Genomic DNA, 20,497 nt, shown 5'->3' with positions numbered 1-20,497 from the left:
ATGCGGTGGACTCCTTATCCTCGGGGAGGGCCCCTGGCTCGGATGGTATCCCAGTTGAATTTTATAAGCGCTATAAACAACTATTGCTCCCTCACCTGTTGGCTCTTTGGGAGGAGTCGGTTGAAGCCGGTGTATTTCCCCCTTCACTCCGTGAAGCCACAATTACGGTACTACTTAAATCTGGTAAATCCCCCTCACAATGCGGTTCACACCGCCCGCTCTCACTTATAAATTGCGATGTCAAAATATACGCTAAGGCACTAGCACTCGGGTTGGCCCCCCTCTTGCCATCTATCATCCATCCGGTTCAGGGGGGCTTCATCCCCGGTCGCTCTACCTCTCTGAACCTTAGGCGTCTCTTTAATATAATTAACAGAATAAACCCCGAGACACATGCGGTAGCGGCCACGCTCGACATGCAAAAGGCATTTGATTCGGTTTCATGGAGGTATTTGTGGCGGGTCCTCGAGAGCTGTAAATTTGGTCCCTCTTTTCTCTCCTGGGTCAGATTGCTCTACTCTGACCCCGTGGCTAGGGTCCGCACCGGCGACCGCTGCTCCCCCCTCTTTGGGATCGCCAGGGGGACGAGACAGGGATGCCCCTTCTCTCCCTTGATCTTCGCCATAGCAATAGAGCCCTTCGCTGACATGCTCCGCCAATTCCACGCACATAGAGGACTCCGCACGGCGGGCCAGGCGGACATAGTGTCTCTATATGCCGATGATCCTCTGTTGCTTATATGCTCTCCCTCCGTCAACTTATCCCCAATACTGGAAGACGTCAAACAGTTTGGCCGAATCTCTGGCCTTAAGGTGAATTGCTCGAAATCTATACTCTTCCCTCTTACAGAATGCACTCCGCCCCCTCCTGACACCCAGGGGTTCACATGGGCCCAGTCTACTTTCACCTACCTGGGGATCGAGATAACGCGCCATCAAGCGCTGACTTTCAACGAGAACTATCAAAAGTATCTCACACATTTGTCATCTAAGGTTCTAGTCTGGGACAAACTCTCGATATCCCTCGCAGGCAGGATAGGCCTGCTGAAAATGGTGGTGTTGCCCCAGTTACTCTACAAGTTCGCCAATATCCCCCTGTGGCCAAGGAGGGGTTTCTTCCAGGAACTGACCCGCACGGTCAATTCCTTCCTTTGGCATTCGGGTGCGGTCCGCCTTAAATTGGATACCTTATCTACCCCTATGGCTTATGGGGGCTTTGGTGCCCCTGACTTCCTTAAATACTGGCTGGTATCCCAAATCCAATATACATCCTACTGGTTTAACGCAACGGACCCCCCCCCCCCACATGTCAGACTCGAGAAACTTGCGGTCTGCGACCGTGACATTCGCTCCTTGGTGATACAACCCACCCCTCTGGTGCTGGACTCACAGAGCCCGGTCGCCTGCACATCCCTGGCATTGGCAAAAACATGGAAATTGTCCGGTACTGCTCACACCTTCCATGGTAACCTCCCTCTCTGGAACTTTCTACCGGGGGTCCCACGGGTGCCACCGGCCATGGTCCGACGCTGGGCTGAGGCGGGATATGAGTTGCTGCGCGATGTGTTTGATCAGGGTATATTTGTTGAATGGCCCGACCTCCCATTGCCCTTAAGGAGAGGCCAGAGTGTATGGCTCCAATATTCATCCCTTCGCAGGACCCTCAAGCGTAATTATCCGATGTTCCCGGCCTTACCACCGGACGATCCTATCATCGAGGAACTCACCTCCCCCTCACTCACTAGAGGTAAAATATCTAGACTATACACTATGCTGCAGTCCAGATCTATTCCAGAATTCACTAAACTGAGGCGGGCGTGGGAGGCGGACCTTGGTGTTCAAATGTCTGATGAGCGCTGGGCACACTTGTGTGATCGCATACACCGGGTGTCTTTCAACTCCTGCTTCAAACTGATACAGTTTAAAGTCCTACATAGGTTCCACTACACCCCGATCAGATTGCACCGCATGTCCAGCGATCACTCCTCTAGCTGCCCTAGGTGCGGCCTGGATGCGGCCGATTACATTCATATGATTTGGTCCTGTCCCCACCTTTCACAGTTTTGGGAGGCAGTCTGCTCGACGGTGTCTGCTATGCTCGACCATCCCATCAGTCCCTCCCCGGTGGTATGCCTCTTCCGTGACCTCCCGGGCCTCCCCCGGAACTCCAAAAAACTAGCTGGCCTCTGCATGCTTCTCGCTGTACGATCCATCCTACTGTGCTGGCTTCGCCCCTTGCCTCCCACGCACGCCCAATGGCTAAGAGCGGTCACGTGGGCCTCAGACTCGGAGGAAGCCTGGTCTCACCTACAACCTACCCACTCTAGGCCCAGGAATATCTGGCTCAGATTCCGATCTTATATGTCAGACCTGAATACGACACCGGCCACATCTCCTCTAGCTACCTCTCCCCACCGACCTGGGCTCTCGCCCCCATCATAGCTTTCTGACTTTTTGTGCATGTTATAAAAGTGCCCAATGGCTGTGTTCATTTGCGATGTAACTCCTGTTTGCCTATACTGTGTATTTATTGTACTTGTATTGTACCTGCCTGGCGATGTTCGCCTGTTCTTTGCTGCCACGCTAAATGAATAAAAAGAAGTTTAAAAAAAAAAAAAGTTGTATAAATCTTTTCCATATGCATTCTCCTTGCTTAACCAAGACAAGTGTACACACTGCTGCTATAAATGCACATATGCATTGTGCTGTAAAAGAAGTACATGAATGGAAAGAGGACTAAGGATTACCAAATGCTCATAGAAGCCCAGAAGGAAAGTACCAAGACATGCCAAAGTGGAAGTCCACTAACTACCTGCTGGGGCAAAGGAGTCCCAAGGGTGTGGTACACAGTCGCCAGGCGGTACACCAGCAAGGACAGTGCTGAAAGGTGGAGCAGTGTACTGGTGTCGACTAGATATAGGGCCTGGGACCTGCAAATTTATGATGGACCAAGCCACCAGTGTCAGTGTCAGTGGTATGAGTTAGCAAGGAAGGGAGTAAGTAAAACAGGAACACAAAAGCACAGTTTTTGGACGTTTTCAGAACTTAAGGAAGTCCAGCTCAAGTATAAAAGGAGCAGGAAGGCTGTTCCAAAGAGAAGCACTGCCCGAAGGCAGAGACATGCCTCTCGCTCTCTGTTTCAAAAAACATTTCACAAGCAGAGCATTGGAGTTACAGCAGCGGAGCGCTGTTGTAGTGCAGTATTTATGGAAACAAAGCTGGACATATTATAGTCCATGCAATTAGCAGGAGCCAATGTTCACGTTTTTGGGATGCAGCGATACCATCCCTGCACTTCAGGCCAACGATAAGTCTTGCAGCCCTATTCTAGATTAGCTGAAGGGGGTATAGACAACAAATGGGGAGGTTAAGGAAGAGGCTGCTGCAATAGTCCTGCCTCTACAGACGTTGAGTTTCTGGGGAAGGTAAGGAACGGTACAATGCCTGTAAAGAGGTCAAGCTCAAACCATGGGCTTTCTTTACAAGCTCCAAAATTTAGTAAAAGAGAGAAAAGATTTAAAGATAAGGTTTTTGGCCTCACAGATTGGTACTAGTAGACGGCCCAAAGACAGCAGCCACAGGGTAGGAGAAAAACAGGGTACAGGTGTCATAATAGGAAAGATCTCTGTTTTACTGTCATTGAGACAGATATTGAGGGTCAGACAACCAGGGATAAAAAACAAGGACAACAAATTAGTTACAGGAAGTTTAAGGAAAACTGTGTGTCATTAACATAACCCTGTAAATGAGATGAGAAGAAAGTCATCGGGTGAGACAGAGGGAGGAAATAGATATGTAATTGCCACAATGATATTATAAAACCGTGGGGTACTCTGCAAGTACCCAGTTAGGTGGTGGAGTACAAACATTCCAGTTGCAGCTGGGAAGGGCGGTTAGTGAGGAAAACAGATGAGACAGTCCAGTGCCCAGTCCATGATGCTAAAGGTATCATGTAACCATTTAATAAGGATACAATGGTTGACTGTGTGGAAGGTGGACGAGACATCAAAGTGCACTATCCTCAATTGTACTACAATCATAAATACTATATACACTTTAATTATATCATTCCACCATAATATGAATACTGTATACTCCGCCTATATTACCTATAATTACTATACACATATTACTATACTATGTGTTACCTGTGGCCACGGCCACCACAATAGATTTCAACCATATAACAAGTACATACAATACACCGTCAAATAACAAAATTCACCCAGAACCCCTTGCCATCCATATAATGTCTGCGGACAGTAAGAGGTGACTGCACACCCCTTTTTATACTACAAAAACAGCTCCATGTTATCTTCATTCCACTCCTCTACCCTGTCCACGCCCTCTTTCAGCCATCAAATAGCTCTAAAGGTTTTTTACAAATTGTTAGTTTTCAGCACTGTCCGTGGACTACCGCAGTGTCTGCAGACTGGGCGGCACCCGCACCCACTTTTTTCACCTAAAAAACCAGCTCTTAATCATTATTATTCTCCCCCAACCCCTTTTTCGACCATCAAAAAACCCCAAATGTGTTTTCCAGACTTTTTCCCCACTGCGTTATCCGCTGACACTGGCGGCCATCCGAAGAGCCAACATGGTGACCGTTTTTAAAAAATGTGACTCACCTCATGCTTTTCACCATCCAATCAGCGGGCGCGTCTGATGTCCGCAGACATCACGCCGCACCCTGATTGGTCCAGGGGGATGTCCGCGGACTCAATAGTGAAGTGAGTCCACAGACTGGACCCAGATAGCACTGGAGCAATGAGGGCAAGTTGAGTCAGCGCTGAAATAGTGTGAAATGATTAATATAATACTGGAGCAATGAAACATGGTGGAGGTTGCACTAAAGCAATGAGAGATGGTGGATCTAGCACTGGAGCAATTAAACATGGTGAGGTAGCATTGTAGTAAGGCGAGAAGATGGGTGATTATTATCATTTGAGCAATGAGAGATGGTGGTGATCGCACTGGTGCAATGAGGGAAAGTGGAGTCAGCACTGAAATAGTGTCAATTGGTGGAAGTAGTAATGGAACAATTAGAGAAGGTGGAGATAGCACTGGTGCAGTGAGAGATGATGATGGAGTAAGCATGACTGATGTAGCAAGGGAACAATGAGAGACAGTGGTAGCAGCACTGGGACAATGAGATAAAGTACTGACATGATCTGAAATGGTGGAAATAGCATTGGAACAAGAGGAGATGGTGATAGTGAGAGATGGGGGAGTAAGCATCACAGAGGTAGAACATGAGCAAGGAGGAAGGGGGGATAGAACTGGAACAAGGAGACAGACATGGAGTTAGCAGTGCTACAATGCTAGAGCATGACAAGTTTGCACTAGCACAGTGAGAGATGGTAGGGATAGCATTGGAATCATGAAAGATGGTGATATAACCTATAAAGTGCCATGAAAGAAGGTGGAATTAAAATTTGACAGAGCATAACAAGGTAGAATAAACATGTGCAGTGAGAGAAGGTGTGAGAACACCGTCGTAAAGCTTTACTGGAAAAGATCCAGAAATGCATGCAAATTATTAGGCATGGACTGCCTGTTAATTCAAAACCATTTACATGGATGCATTTTGAGTTGCATTTGATTGCGATGTTTGCTCAAAATGAACACAAAATCCACTCAATATTTTCTCTAATACTATTGCATTTTATTAATTACATACACATAGTCCTAAATCAATACAGTTGCTTCCATAATATGAAAAGTACAAAAATAGAAAAATACACAAAATCATGTATCTTGCACTTTGTCATCATACACTATCTCACAATATATAATTATGTCATAGCTTTTCCATAATATTAAAAACAAACAATATTCACAACCCCTTGGCATCACTGATTGGGCACTGGATTGGTTGACCTTCCTCTCGAATAGGCCCTCTCAAGTTCAGCTGGGCCCATTCCTCTCCTCTATCTCACTCTCCACCTGTGGCGTCCCTCAGGTTTCTATCCTCTCACCTTGGCCCTTGAACACTTACCTTGCCCCTCTCACCCACCTGATCATCTTCTCTCCTCATTTTCAATACAATGCCGATGACACCCGGCTCTCCTTTGAGCTTCCTTCCTCTTCCTCTCTCATTCCTGACTGTCTGGCTTCTATTCAGGCATGGTGTGCCTCTAATGATCTCTGCCTTAATGCCATTAAGACTGAGATCCTTCTCATTGGGACCCCTGCCTTCCCCCTACTCTCTGGCCACCCTCCTTGGGCCCCCTACCCTCACCTGCTTATGAGGGAAAAAACCTGAGTGTCATCTTTGACTCCTCTCTCTCTCTCCTTCTCACCCAACATCTCTGACCTTGTCAAGAAATCTCCCTTTCAGCTTCACCCCCTCAGAGGCATTCTCCCTTTCCTCGCCTTCCCCCAGAAACGCAATGTCTCCAGAGCTCTGGTTCTCTCTAGGTTTGACTACTGCAACAGCCGCTTCCCTCCTTCTGCCCTCTTCAATTAATCCAGAATAGTACTGCAAGACTTATCCTTGGTCTCAAGCCCAGGGACTTCATCTCTCCAGCACTAAAATCATTTGGCCCCCTGTGGCTGCAAGGATCAAAATCAAGACCCTCTGCATCATTCACAAGGCTTTCTGTGGCCTGGGACCACATCACATCCAACTCTCTCTCCCTAAATACCTCCCTGTAGAACTCTTTGCTCTTCTAGCTCTGACTATCTGCAAGTCGGACGTTTTGCTAAGCAGAGAGTGGGGGTAGATCCCTTTCCTCAGCAGGAGCCTCCCTCTGGAATGGCCTTCCTGCCCCTCTCCGTCTTGAGCCGGATCTTCTTAAATTCCGGAAGCTTCTCAAGACCTTCCTTTTCTCCTCTTCCTTCCCCCTCCCGTGCTAGCTCCACCTGCCCACCTGCCCTTATGACTGGGGGCCTGTTCCCCCTCATGAGCTTTACTGGGGCAGGCCCTCCTCTCACCACCACTCCCCCTTATCCCTTACCAGCACTTACCTCTGGGAACCCTTCCCCGACTAGTTTACTGAATCTGGTCCACCCCCTCCCTCGCACTAGCCGGTCCCTAACCCCTTGCCTGAGTACTTGCCCTCCTGGACCTCCCCTAGCACTTCTCAGCCCCTCCCCGTCTCCATTATCCTATCCCAGCACTTCCTTTATTGCACTTGCACGATCCGAATGTCACAAAACCTAGTAGGACCGTTTTGGTTATTCTTCCCCAGTTCTTCAGTTCAATTTGCTATGCAATTCTGTAGGTTTGCTAATAAAACAAACTATTTAAGTTGCACTTTCCTCTCCTTCCTCCCTCCCTTCCCTTTCCCTTACCCACCGTCTTTCCCTAGCACTATTAGAAATGTCGCCAGGACTAGTATAATAGTCGCTTGTCGGTTCTTCTCTTTCCTCACTCCCTTCCCTACCATCTTTCCCCTGCACTATTAGAAATGTTGTCAGGCCTACTACAATAGTCGCTTGTCTGTTCCTCTCCTCCTCCCTCCCTCCCTTCCCTTTCCCTTACCTACCGTCTTTCCCCTGCACTATTAGAAATGTTGTCAGGCCTAGTACAAAAGGTGCTTGACTGTTCCTCTCCTTCCTTTCTCCCATCCACCCCCCTCCCTTCCTTCAATCAGTGTCATAGCTCTTGCACTGTCTGAAATGTCACCAGGCCTAGTACGACAGTTTATTTCCCATTCTTAAATGTCTCAAGGCCTTGTAAGAATGTTTTCTATTTTTCCCTTGCTCCCTCCCCTGTCTTGAAGCGCTATGAAACGCGTTGTGTATAGGCTCTATACAAATAAACAATCAATGAAAGCACAGCTCGCCCTGCATTCCTCTCTAGCCTTTAGGGCTTTCTCCAGTCTCTTCACTCTGTTCGCTGCAAGTGCAAAGAGGCTAATGTAGAGTGAGTGCAGCAGTAATTATCTCCTCCAATCTTATGTGCCAAAGGCCTGTGTGCAAGTGCTAGGCCATATTTCTTTTTTTCTTTCAAATAATTGCAAACCAGAAGTAATCGGGATAATATTTTATTAAGCTAACTGTATCCTATCTGCCAAAGATCAGTGTGTGTTAAAGTTATTTCTTTTTAAAGTCATTTAATTCAATTTAAAAAAAAAATAATTTCTTACATAATGCATCATTTCAGTATTGCTACTGTTAAACACTGTACTTTCTCCATGCTTTACGGTAAAGTGTGGGTTAGTCTATCTAGATCTGGGTTTAAACAATGTTTTTATTTTTTTTGGGGACGATGCATCATATTGACGAGTGGGCACTTGAAAATATACATGATCACACAGCCAAATGCTTTTGATGGCAAACCTAGTTCTGTGACTGGCTGGTTGCATGCATCTATGCACATGGTGCTCAACCCAGGAGCTGATTCCATACTCTTTGATTTCTATCTGATCACCTGGTTGCTTTATGCCAGCTACCCTGAAAGTGAGATAGCCACAAACTACTATTTTCTACCTATTTTGCCCAGTTCTTTGCTTGCTAGGCCATCCACTCTACTTAGTCTCTTACTTTTTTTTCCTCTTATATAATGAATAGACAAAGCTAACTAGATGTTTACGCTTAGAAGTGATCAATCGCGCCATCCAGTCTGTACATATATATATATAGCTATTGCACTATCATATACTGTAGTTAGTCTCCATAGCTCGCTTTGCTCTATGATTATGATTGCAGTAATAGCACCTGCAGTAGAGAGAGCTGGCCAAACTGTTTTGAGAACATTTTTTATCATATCTATTTATGTGTGACAATTCATGCAGCTACCATTTATAGACCTTGATCCAGGGCTTGCAAAGTATTTTCACCCACTCATAGATTTTAAGAAGGGTCAGTACATAGGGGATGTGCTGTGCAGGGGATGTTTGAAACTTTTATTTAAACTTTACTTTGTTTTCAGTAAATGTCAAATACAAGTCTCACTCTGCATGGCTGGCTTCTGGGTGGCAGCAGTTCACCAAACTAAAGTGAGTTTGTGGTGACATGCACCATTTTACAGAAAGCGAATTTACATTTGTCATCCATTGCCATGGGTCTAGAGCAATTCTCTTCGGTCGAGTGGGTAAACTAAGTTACTCGACTGCAGGTCTAGTGGAATTTTAAAGAATTTGAAAGGCCTGACTTAACTCACTAATGTCTTGAGCGGTACTCAAAACTGATGTATTGTTGCCCATTTTATATTCAGGTTACAAGTATCTTCTGCTGGCATTAAAAATATTAGTACAGCATTGCTAATCAAATGGGTTTGTTTGCTAATCAGGAAAATTGTAATTAGCAAACTCTGCTAATCATTTTTTGGAAACTAATGTATGCCTTGATGACTATGATTAGGGATATGTGGGTGAAATGAAGAATATGTGAATATTGTTTGTTTTTAATATTATGAAAACATAAATATATTGTGAGATAGTGTATGATGGCACAGTGCAAGACACATGATTTTGTGTATTTTTCATATAATGAAAGCAACTGTATTGATTTATGTATATGTGTATGTAATTAATAAAATGCAATACTATTAGAGAACATACCGAGTGGATTTTTTGTTTATATTGATGTTGTTCCAGGGTGTCCACTTGATTTGAATCCCTCTTGTTGCCTAAAGTTGTTTTGATGTTTTGTTCAAACAACTGAATATTACCCTAAGTGTCTGAACCCTCATGTGTATATGTGTATCCAGTAAGAGACAGGTGCTGGGAAGTGCTATAGTCAGCAGTGAAAGTGTATTAACCGTGTGTTTTTTTCTTCTCAGCTTTTTCATCGGATCGGCAATGCTGTTGCAAATCAGTTCTGGGCAGCAAATGTGCCTCCCAGCGAGGCCATCTACCCTTTGAGCATTACCCCCGAGAGGAAGCGATTCATCACTGCCAAGTACAAGGAGGGGAAGTACCGGCGCTACCACCAGCTATTTGGCAATCAGGAGGAGCTCAACAAGGTAATGTAATGCCTCAATTTAGAGCTCCGAGTAGTAGGCTTTATGCCGGTATTACAGGCACAGCGGTGAATTGCATTGAATGCCACCCACCCTAAACACATTACTTTCCAGCAACTACACACAAGATGGTCCCCTCAACCAATGGCTTGGACATTTTTTCACAAATGCTTGAACCCAATACACTATAGAGAAATCTATGGTGTCCTGCTAATATGTTCTGCTAGTTAGCTCCCGGTAACTTTAGCCAATGGACTTTTGCTTTACAAGTGTCTCATGTGTCTACAGGGCCTAAATTAAGGAAACATTCTCACCACACACACTGTACCGCTAAGTGGTCTGTTACCAATATAATTTGAGAACAAGAGGTAAGTAAATCCATGCAGAGACATGTAATCTCACACTACAATTGTATATGTAGGCATGTTAAGATGGGCCATTTTTGTCTGTCCTAACCAGGATTCGCCAGATTGTACTTCTTCAAAAACATGTATACTCTTTTAGGTTTTCCCATCTGCACAAATGCACTAGATGAGAAACTGCAAGAAAGTCACACATTTACATGTTTAGTAAAACTAAATTGCCTTGGGCTCAGTCATGAATCAAAGTGGGATCAAACACCTGCCAGGTGCAAATAAGCTCTTTTATGTTAAAGAAAAGTGTCCTAGCATAGCTAAGTGATGGTTTGAATGCCAAACTCTGGCACAAGAAAGTGATAGGTCTGTAGCACTTCTTTAGTAAGGTATTTTACAATAACAGAGCAGATAAACGCCCTTATGGCCAAGAATGTTCTCATAATAACTTAGTTTGTGTCAGGATAGTTTGCATAGATGTAGTCAGTTCTCGCGGTAAATTCAAACGTTCTTGCCTCCTGAAAAGGTTCAAAGGAGTCCAAAGCAAACGTTTTCTTAGGTCGGCGGCATAATGCACCAAACCTGCTGTGATAAATAAGTGCGGGTTGATCAGTGGTGTAGCCAGGATTTCATGACCGACTGGACCTGCACCATATACATTTGCGCTTAAGATAAGGATCCCATAAACGAAAGGAGAAATTTTTATTTGATCAGAGTGGTTTCCTTTGTGTGCTTCTGTGGACCGGGCCCAGGTTTGAGATTGTGTTATACCGTTATGATATGATATGGCATTTATAACGCGCCTATGCACACATGTTTCAAGGCACGACGAGGCAAGGGAGGGAGAAAAGAGGGAAGACAGAGACAACGATCTTACTAGGCCAGGTGTCATTCAGATCACGCAAGTGCAGGGGAAGGGGGAAAGTACGGTGGGGGGAGACGGAGGGGACTGTGCAGTACATGGGATAAATAGAATAAATAAAGCGATAAGTAAAAATTATGGCCAGCTGGTGGCAAGTGCAAGGGTAAGTGCAGACATCTGGTGTCAAGTGCTGGTGTCAAGTGCTGGTAGGGGGACTGTAGGGAAACAGAAAACAGTCCCCAAGTGCGGGGGTTGCCAGGTAGGCAGTGCAGGTGTGAAACTCGAGGGGGAGGGGACCTGGGCCCGAGGTCAGAGGGTGGCCAAGTAACAAATGCAGTTTCAGTTTCAGCCAGGAGTTCAGCAGAGGAGAGGAGGAGAGAAAGCAGAAGCAAAGAGGAAGGTTTTGAGGTGCTTCGGGATCATGAGATGTTTCTCATCAAGTTTCAGGGAGGCTGTTCCAGATGGAGGCCCCAGCCGAAGAAAGAGATCTACCACCAAATCGTTGCTTGGAGAGGCGACTGACCCTGAGGGAGTTGGAGGCGGATGAGCGAAGAGCTCGAGAAGGGAGATATTTAGGAAGAGAGAGTTGAAGATATTGAGGCCCCAGGCCCCAGAAGGCCTTGTGTACAATGCAGAGGGTTTTGAACTTAATATTTGCAGCCACTTGGAGCCAATGAATAGATTTCAGTCCTGGAGAGATCCGATCCCTGGGCTTTAGGCCAAGGACAAGTCTCGCAGTCCTGTTCTAGATGAGATGCATAGGGCGGGGGTGGAGAGTAGAAGCAGGCAGATTTAGATGCTAAGGTTACAATACAACCACGTTCCCCCTTGCATAAGCGCTTTGGTGTAAAGCGCTATATAAACTCAATAAACATAACATAACACATCTTGATACTCAGTATTCTGAATGCAATGCTGCAGTGAGCCTTGTTGAGAAAAGGCATTTTGGCCAGGACTCTACTAAAGCTGAGGAGAAGTTTGCATAAATCCTTATAAACCTGCAAATCAACAGCATTTACAGGTTTTGGTGCATGATAACCTTGAAGTAACAGTATGTTATGGTTTAAATTATCTATTTAGTGCTTATGAGGGGCACAAATCTGACTTACCATCGGGGATGTTTCTAGAAAACATTGTTAGGTGGCACTGACTTCAAGGAGTATAGTATGTGTGTACTAGTATGAAGAATACGTAAGTTGTTCCCCATTATAAATGGATAATGTATTTTACGTCTGTGCTGAGAGAACCAAGATTCCCAATGCATGTTGCCACGAGTGTGCAAAGAGGCAATTCAGCTTACAGTATGTACTATATACATGGCCAATAATACTTTGATACGTATAGCAGCACTATAGATCATTAAATCATGCATTCGTGTGATTTTCTTGTTGCACACACAGAATGGTATCACTGATAGGTAGGTGCCCGGTTTTGGCAGGGAAGGAAAATAAAGTACAGTGATGTCAAGTGATTTGCTCAGACCCGCATATCGTGGCCAAGTAGAGAAGCTGGCGTTTGAGTCTTAATTTCCTGGTTGCGTAGTTTTTAGCTTAGGCATTCGAGAAAAATGGATACCTCTCCCCCATCTCCAGGTATTTACAAGGGGGCGTGTACTGAATCGAAAATGTAGTATTCGTCTGAATGCTGAATTCTTTGTCAATTATTTGTCCAAAGCCGAATAGTTGTTTTACTTAATAAATCATGTTCCCGTGTATCATTTATTTCTCTAAATTTTAATCAATATATCTCCCGTATCTAGATCATACAAACTGGAAAAGAACCGATTGAACAAAAAAATTAGGGGCTAAAAGGACTGTGCATATGAAAAAACAGTGATAGTCTGTGGCTTCACAAATGCAAAGTGCATCCCGGGTTGGCAAATTCTGCACAGTGCTCAGCCGGGGTTTGAATAGGATGAGCTCAGGAATTGGTTTGTAGGTTGCCGCCATTTTTCCAGAGCTGGACTAAATGTATACACGCCTACTGGTGTGCAGCTGTATGCACACAAAGCTATAGAGGATTCTACACCATTTTGGATTTCAGATCAGTCCAGTGTTTGCTGGTGCAAGTCTCCACCCGCATGCCCATCGTATGAACATGCTGATGCTCTCTCTGCCCCCGGAGTGAATCTCCCATCACAGAGGAGTACATGTTGGCCTTCCAGAAATCCAGTGGGGAATGCTGCTTGCTTGAAGGCAAGGGTGCTGGAACTGTTTGCTGGGGAGTGGCTTCCCTCAACAAACTCACTTAGGTTGTAAAATATCCTGCAGTTTCTGAAGAACGAAGTCTAGAAAAAAGTTGATAACTTTTAGCAGAAGCGTTTGTTTGGGTGAATTCATTTTTTGTAGGAATGAGCTCCTGTGGTGTTTGGATATATAGTTTCTCAAACACAAAAGAAATATTTGGTATGCTAGCATGCATTTATTTTTATATATAATAAACTTTCTCAATCATAGTTGCCGATTGGAGCAGAGAAATCACCCTGGAACAGCAAATGCAATGCGCAGTCAGAGAATTACTAGGGAAAGAACACGTAACTATTCACAAATGTACAATAGTTCATTAAAATTAAACAGGTCATCATTATTTTTAAAGCATTTGTTGCTTGCTGTGGCCTGAATATAATAGTCTTCTGAAGCTCCAAACATGCTGGTATTTCCATCAGTTGCATGTTTTGAAGAGCTGCACCTCAATGCACAATAGTAGTTTTGTATATCTGGAGTACAGCCGCCGTAGCGGTAAATTCCCGCATAAGTACCTAGAGTCGCTCATAGGTCAGCTCTCAGTGATACTCAAACTCCCCAAAAGCTCGTTTCCCGATAATGCACAGCCCCACTGAGAATGCTGCACGGTAACACAAGATCCAGCTAAAGAGATATGTCGCTCTCTGACAGAGACCTAAGATGCTAGAGCAAAGGGGGAGTAACAACCTTCAGCAATGGTTTTCATATAAGGCCGGACAGTTCCATAAAGCAGGCTATGTGGTCTACCACTGAATACACGACTTCTTTATGCAACTAAGCTCTGCTTGTAACCAGTGCCACGATGCTTACGGTCTGATGTGCGCTATATAAATTTGAATAAAACAAACAAACACAGCATATTTCCGAAAGCCCTGTCCGGATCAGGCCGTCAGGCATTGCAGGAATTAGGGTTGAGGCTGACAGGCATGGTAGGGCTAATGTTTTTGAAACGGTGGCATTTGAACCAAACCTGTGTGCACCCTAAATGTTGAGAAAGATAAGAGGGAGTTCAAACTCGGTGCCTCTTCAATCATTTGAGTTTTTGCTGAGATTTAAAAAGAGTTCCGGTTCTATGTTATTACGCCTCTATCCATTCAAAAATGTTGGGGTACCATCCACTTAAAAGTGTAGCAGCAGATACTGTGCTCCTGATTTACAAAAGCCTTTTACAATGGCAAAATCCCACTGAAATAGGCTTTTTAAATCAGGCCCTATATCTGCAAAGTATAAACACTGTGCTGCCAGCACTCTGCTACTGAAAGTAAAGCAGTCAGGGCCTCATTACAAGTTTGGTTGTATCCGGGCATTAAATCTGCCGCAATACCACCAGATGGAATTGCCGTTATGCCACTTGGTCGAGTAGTATAACCGCCAGATTACAAGTGGTGGTACACAGCGTTAGGCCCCATTAATCAGTTCATACGACTCCATGGGGGATTTCGGCGGAATAACCGCCTGTGGTAATACCACCAGAGGTAATTCCACCGAGATAGCAGTTTTTGGGCAGAAAAGTGGCGTATTTACCTCTAGTTCTTGGCTGGAGGAGAATCCTCCACCTCTCCACCAAACTCGTAGCTGGGCGTTGCAGTAATATTGTGGTAACGCTATTACTGCTGCATTTTTCACCACGCCACCCAATTTATAATGAGACATGAAGTTCCATACTGCTTGAGAAAACTCTGTCAGACCTCCAGCAAGTGGCTCTACAGCCCAATTTCAACTATAATATTACTGCTGAGTCATTTTATCCCATAGGAGTGTGCATAATGCATCACTTCTCTGCCCAGAATGAGAGGTGGTGTCTAGCCAAATTTGGGGATTTCTGCTCCGTTTAGAATTCTTCTACCAACAATCCTTGACACAGACAAAACAACGCACTATTGTTTATGTATTAGAGTCGGTCTAATTGCGCAAAATGTTCACTTTTTTTTGTATTTTGGACAATCTGATTGCTTGAAATCCATAGCACAGCCCAGTTTGTTGGATGTGACCACCAATGAAATTGATGTAAATAGCGACTGTTGGGCTGAAGCAAACGAAGATGGCTATGATGCGATGACAGAGTGGACTGACTGGTTCATTAGAAGTACCATACTCTGCCATGACGGCGCCACTTAATGCGTTGTAGCCCTTAAGACATCGAGAAGCTTGCCCGTAAGACTGAAACTTGTGTCCTGCATGTAAAATGAATCTCTACAGCAAATACATGAACCCGCCAAGCTACATGGTCGGGAATGACACCTGCGATGACTTGAATGGACTCATTAAGCTACTGAGCAATGTTGTCCATCAGGCCACTGCCTGTGGAAACCTGTAGAGCTTTGAGCATTGTCACTCACGTCTAAGGTGCCCTAGACACAGCCTCAGCTGTTCCAGAAGCTAGAAGCGATCTCGCAATTTCGAAAGTGGCTGCTTCTTCTGAAAGCCTAGCGCAAAATGAGAATCCGAGTGATTTCTCACAATGTCTGCTCGTGTAAATGATGCCTGCTCGTGTGAGAGAAGCACCTCAAACCTGGCCCATTTAATGCTTTGGTTCTCTGGTACTGTGAAATTAAACTGCAGCCCACCAAAAAGAGTACGACTGATAGAAAAGTATGCACGCCCTGCTAAGAAGTACTGTACCAAGATCGGGTATACCGTTTTTTTCTCTCATTTTATATATGAACTAGCAAGAAGTACCGGTTCTCTGAACGGGTTCTGTGAACAGACATGACAACACTCTCATAAATTGTTGTAAATCAATGATCCTGTTATGGCAGTTATGATTCGCTTATCGCTTGATGTGCTTTGCACTCTGAAGTAAACTGCACTGAGAATGGGCACGTGCGACTGGTTGACATACCCCGGAGCAGACGTTAGGGGGAGGCGAGAGTTGGTGTGCAGCTGCATACTGGGACCTTCTGTGCCCTCTCCCCACCTGTCGCCTCACCCTGGCGTAGTGCAGTTTGTTGTGGTGCAAATTTATCAGAAACCGTGCATCCTAGGGCCTTGAAACGCAGTTTCTAAAGTCCCATTGGAACCTCCAGTTTAGTTACTCATGTCGAGAACGGTCCTTCTGTGACCACACTGATGTTTTGCCAATTTCAGGCAACCGTACCGTGTGAAGGTGCTGAAATCCAGGGAAAGGTGTGGGGTGTCCACATGTCATGTAGCCAGTAATGTCGGGAGAGTCCTACCCCGTAACTATGCAAAATCTAGTGCAGATTGGTGAAACAGTGTGGTATTGTAGTAGGAACAACCTTTCACCAAGCCACAAACCCACACATTTCACTTTTATAAATATAGACCGCAGTTTCGTCTGGAAATGCTGGTACTGGGTACTGTGCCATGAAAAGTATAGCACGGCCGGTTGAAGGCTGATTACTTCTCACAATACTCTTTTAGAGATGGGATTGCCATACTGGGACGGAAAATGTAACATTAGCTAATACTATATATGGCCTCTCTTGGGACCATACAGCGATTGGCGCATAACAAAAACAGCATTCTAACAGTATGTTAAATAATAGCAGAGTTACTCTTATTTCTCTGACAGTTTTTCCTAGCATGACTTAATAGATATTTGGAAAGGGATTCGATCAATAAAATAAGAACCAAATTAGGGCTTGCTTACCAACTCATTCTCTCTTATATGGACACAAGACTACTCTTGCACGTCATACGCTATAATGACCTCCACTGCTCTGTAAATTAGGGACAGTAAACTACCTGTCCTGCTCTCTTTTTATACATAGAACTACACCTAATATGGCTTAAGTCCCTGTAACCAGATTTGTACCCAATGTACTTTGCCCCTGAGCACATTCTTGCAGGCTTGTTCCTTCTGTAATCATCCACCAGTGTAGTGCATTGCTCCATGCAACCACCCCTCCGCCCCCTCTATTTGGAATTATTTCTGACATAACGTTGTCCCTTTAAATGGAATTTATAGTCCTGTGTACATTAGATAATTTAAGTGTGGGTTACGCAAGAAAGGGTCTTGAGACAAGAGAGTGTGTTGTCTAAAAATCTAAAATCGTGCAAGCAACGTTTATATTTATGTTTATGAATATTATAGAGCACTTTTGCATCGAAAGGCGTTATGGTACTAATGGTTATGGGCAGGAGAAGGATTTAGAACAAAGTAGGATAATAAAAAGAAAATGCAGCACCAAAACAAATTTGCAAGTTTCTACTGGCGTCTTCATCAGCTAAAAAATGTCTGAATAGTTACCAAACGTTTTGTACATTAATGTGAAAAAATCATGCCTCAGCAGATATTACATCTGACAAAATCCCAATAAATACAAGAGAGCTGAACAAAATACATAGCTTTCAAGCCAAGCACAAAATATCCTATCGCCTTTGAATATTCTGCCAAACTGCTACCTGAATGTGTTTTTGAATTATTCTCTAGTGAGAAGGAGGGTAATAGAACACAGACCCTGTCAAGGAGGCAGGCCTTTGCCGCTTCAACAGATAAAGTGAATCAAAGTGGTGGCTTGGGTGCTGCAATATTCCTAGCTTTCGGCAGCCCACTTGCTCCACACTTTATAGGGGTGCCGTCGCACCTCCAGCACTTCTAGTTCCAGCACCACTGGTTGAAGGCAATGGCAACTCACTTTTACAGAGTCCCTCATAGCTTCCCCTGTCTCAGGTGGCTTGTCATGCAAATGGTGCTGTTGGCAAATTTCTGTTGGTACGACAATTCTTTGGACAAATGTGCCACAATTATCCACAGCTGTTTCTCCACAGGCTGCTGCAAATCTTACAGCAGTTGATTCAGGACATGCTTTTGGGCATGTCAGGGGGTGGGGGGTTGTAACCAGGCTTCACCATCCTAACTGGTAGGTTGTCTAAGAAAGATGATTATTTAGGGAGATGGAGTGTGCAAATACCCATTGGCTCTGGGGGTCCATCAAAGAGAGGGGTGTAGGATTCTCATGATGGGAATTGTACGATTTAGGAATCGTAACCAAGGGATAGGTGACTTTGAGGGAATTTATCCTGCTTTTTGTTGCTCCTAAGAATATGCCCCCCCCACCCTCTTGGCTGACAGATGGTTTCCTATAGCTCTAGTCAGCCCTAAATTGTCTTGATCATGGATTGTCCTTTGAAGAGTCTCTCTATACCCTACAAACAAAATTAGTATTAGCAAAGAGAATGGATTTGCGTTTGTAGTGTATTGCATTTTCCGTTAGTTAAGAATACAATAAATACTTGGGCTTTAGCTAACCCGTAATTCCAAACATGTCTGCAAATTAGTGCCTGGAGAAAAATAACATTATTTATATACATAGTAAGAAGACTTCACGTCAGTGTACAGAGGTCTTATTACTGTGTGTATTACTAATGTTATTAGTCAATTTAGAAATGTTAAGTTAAGCACAGTGATTTTATGTGCGTGCTAGGGTGGTGGTCATGTGAGGGGTCAGTAATGTGACACTCGCGACTGCGTTTAGTTTTCTCAAGGTTGGACATTTTATTTTACACAAAATTAGAAAATATACCCGAACTAAACCTACTCTGCCAGGGGATTCCCTATCTAGTCTAGGATCTAAGGGAAAGCCTCCTAGCATACACAAAACAAACCCTCAAACCAAACAACATAAACATCCAAAGCAACATGAAAACAGCATAAATAAAAGGTAACCAAACAACCAATGTCTTGGATGACCTCTACTTGTCCTGGGCAGATCGTGTTCCCCTGGAAATGTCCCAAAGCCAATTTCTTCCAAGGAAAAGAAAGTCTTGAATACAGTCTAACAAAAGTTCACACAAATAAAAATCCAATGGTAACAGTTCCTTCTTCGCTTGATGAAAAGATTCCCTTTCCAAGTTTCACAAAGAAAGAAACAGCACCAATGGGATTCATGGATAGAGTGGGTAAATTTGAAGACAAAAGTACCACTTCTGTTCAACAACAACTCTTCTGCTTGCAACTTCTACAGTGTCTTGTACATACAGTTTGTCAGGATGCTTCTGCTTATGGCTTGATCTCTCTCCAGCGACTCCCTTCTACTCATGATACTTTGTGATCAGGCTCCCTTGCCCCACAGTTGACTTCGACTTCTACTACATTCAACTGGCAAGAAAGGGCAGCCCCTTTGCCTTTCCCTTCTGTCTTCCAGCTAGCACAAAATCTTTCTTTAGCTTCCAAACTATTTCTTCTCAACTTGAACAGTCTCAGCTCTACAGATTTTTAATGTCTGCTTTTTAACAAGCACCCAGCTTTAAATACACCTTTTCCTCCATTAGTTACCCCAAAGCACTCTTTCAGCCTTGGAAAACCTTGCCAACCTTGTATTAAAGGACTTGGGGTTAACAACAGCTTCAGCTACTCCAAACTCATGGTGTTCAGTTTTTAAATAAGCTTAATTTACTTTAACATGGTCTGTTCTACTGGCTTTGGTAATACTTGTTCGTTCTTTGTTCAACTTCAGCCACTTATACAATCTCCACTTCAGTGTTCAGAATGCTACAAGAAGCACGTTTCTTAATGGAAATTAAATTAGGCACACACGATTTCGTTTTGATCTTCAACTGCTATTTCCTACTTTTCAGTCAACGTTACGCTTCCAAGGTAATGGGTAAACACTGTTTCTTGCGCGACCTCTTCAGATGTTAAACTACACTTGTAACATTTCGAGAAAGTCAGTTCTGCTTCAATAAGTTTGCCAGCAACATTCTCCTCGTTAATTGGAGCCATGCCACCACTCAGCAACAAATTACTTCTAACAATGGGGAAACAAGATGCTTTCAGTAAACCTCGGTACTTCAACTTTGTTAATATAAGCGCGTGTTACATTTCCATTGTTAGATTGACTTCCCACTTCTGCTAACAACTTTCACTCACTTTTATGTGTTCCCGAGTATGAATACAGCTGACTACAGTTACCGGCAAGGTATTCTTAATTTCTTTTGAGTACAGAGCTTCCCCTTTCTGACTCCACAATTACAGTGACTGCGGGCTGCTTCTGCTTCCCAGCTTGGTTACTTCTACTGCTACCGGCACTCTTGCGACCCCCACCCCTCAGCTGCACAGGTGTCTCTGATCCTGCCTCATTAAGGGAGAGTCTTCCACTCTCGAGCTTCCCTCGGCTTGCTTCTGCACATGGGCCTTGGCTGGATGCACGACTTCAGCTCTGCAT

General features: G+C 44.3%; 1 protein-coding gene across 11 annotated transcripts in view; it reads left to right on the top strand.

Moving 5' to 3' along the window:
• Nucleotides 1-20,497, top strand: part of ARAP1 (ArfGAP with RhoGAP domain, ankyrin repeat and PH domain 1) — a 2,533,956-nt gene that overhangs the window by 1,737,569 nt on the left and 775,890 nt on the right. For all 11 annotated transcript variants that reach the window (XM_069640265.1, XM_069640269.1, XM_069640271.1 and 8 more), the window contains one exon: nt 9,730-9,912. In XM_069640265.1, the coding sequence (XP_069496366.1) occupies nt 9,730-9,912 (183 nt within the window). The remainder of the gene's footprint in view (nt 1-9,729; nt 9,913-20,497) is intronic.

Source organism: Ambystoma mexicanum, chromosome 7q, assembly GCF_040938575.1.
Source record: "Ambystoma mexicanum isolate Mex_15411 chromosome 7q, UKY_AmexF1_1, whole genome shotgun sequence".
NCBI classification, from domain to species: Eukaryota; Metazoa; Chordata; class Amphibia; order Caudata; family Ambystomatidae; genus Ambystoma; species Ambystoma mexicanum.
The sequence above is the reverse complement of the archived record's forward strand: the minus strand, read 5'-3'. Positions and strand labels throughout refer to the sequence as shown.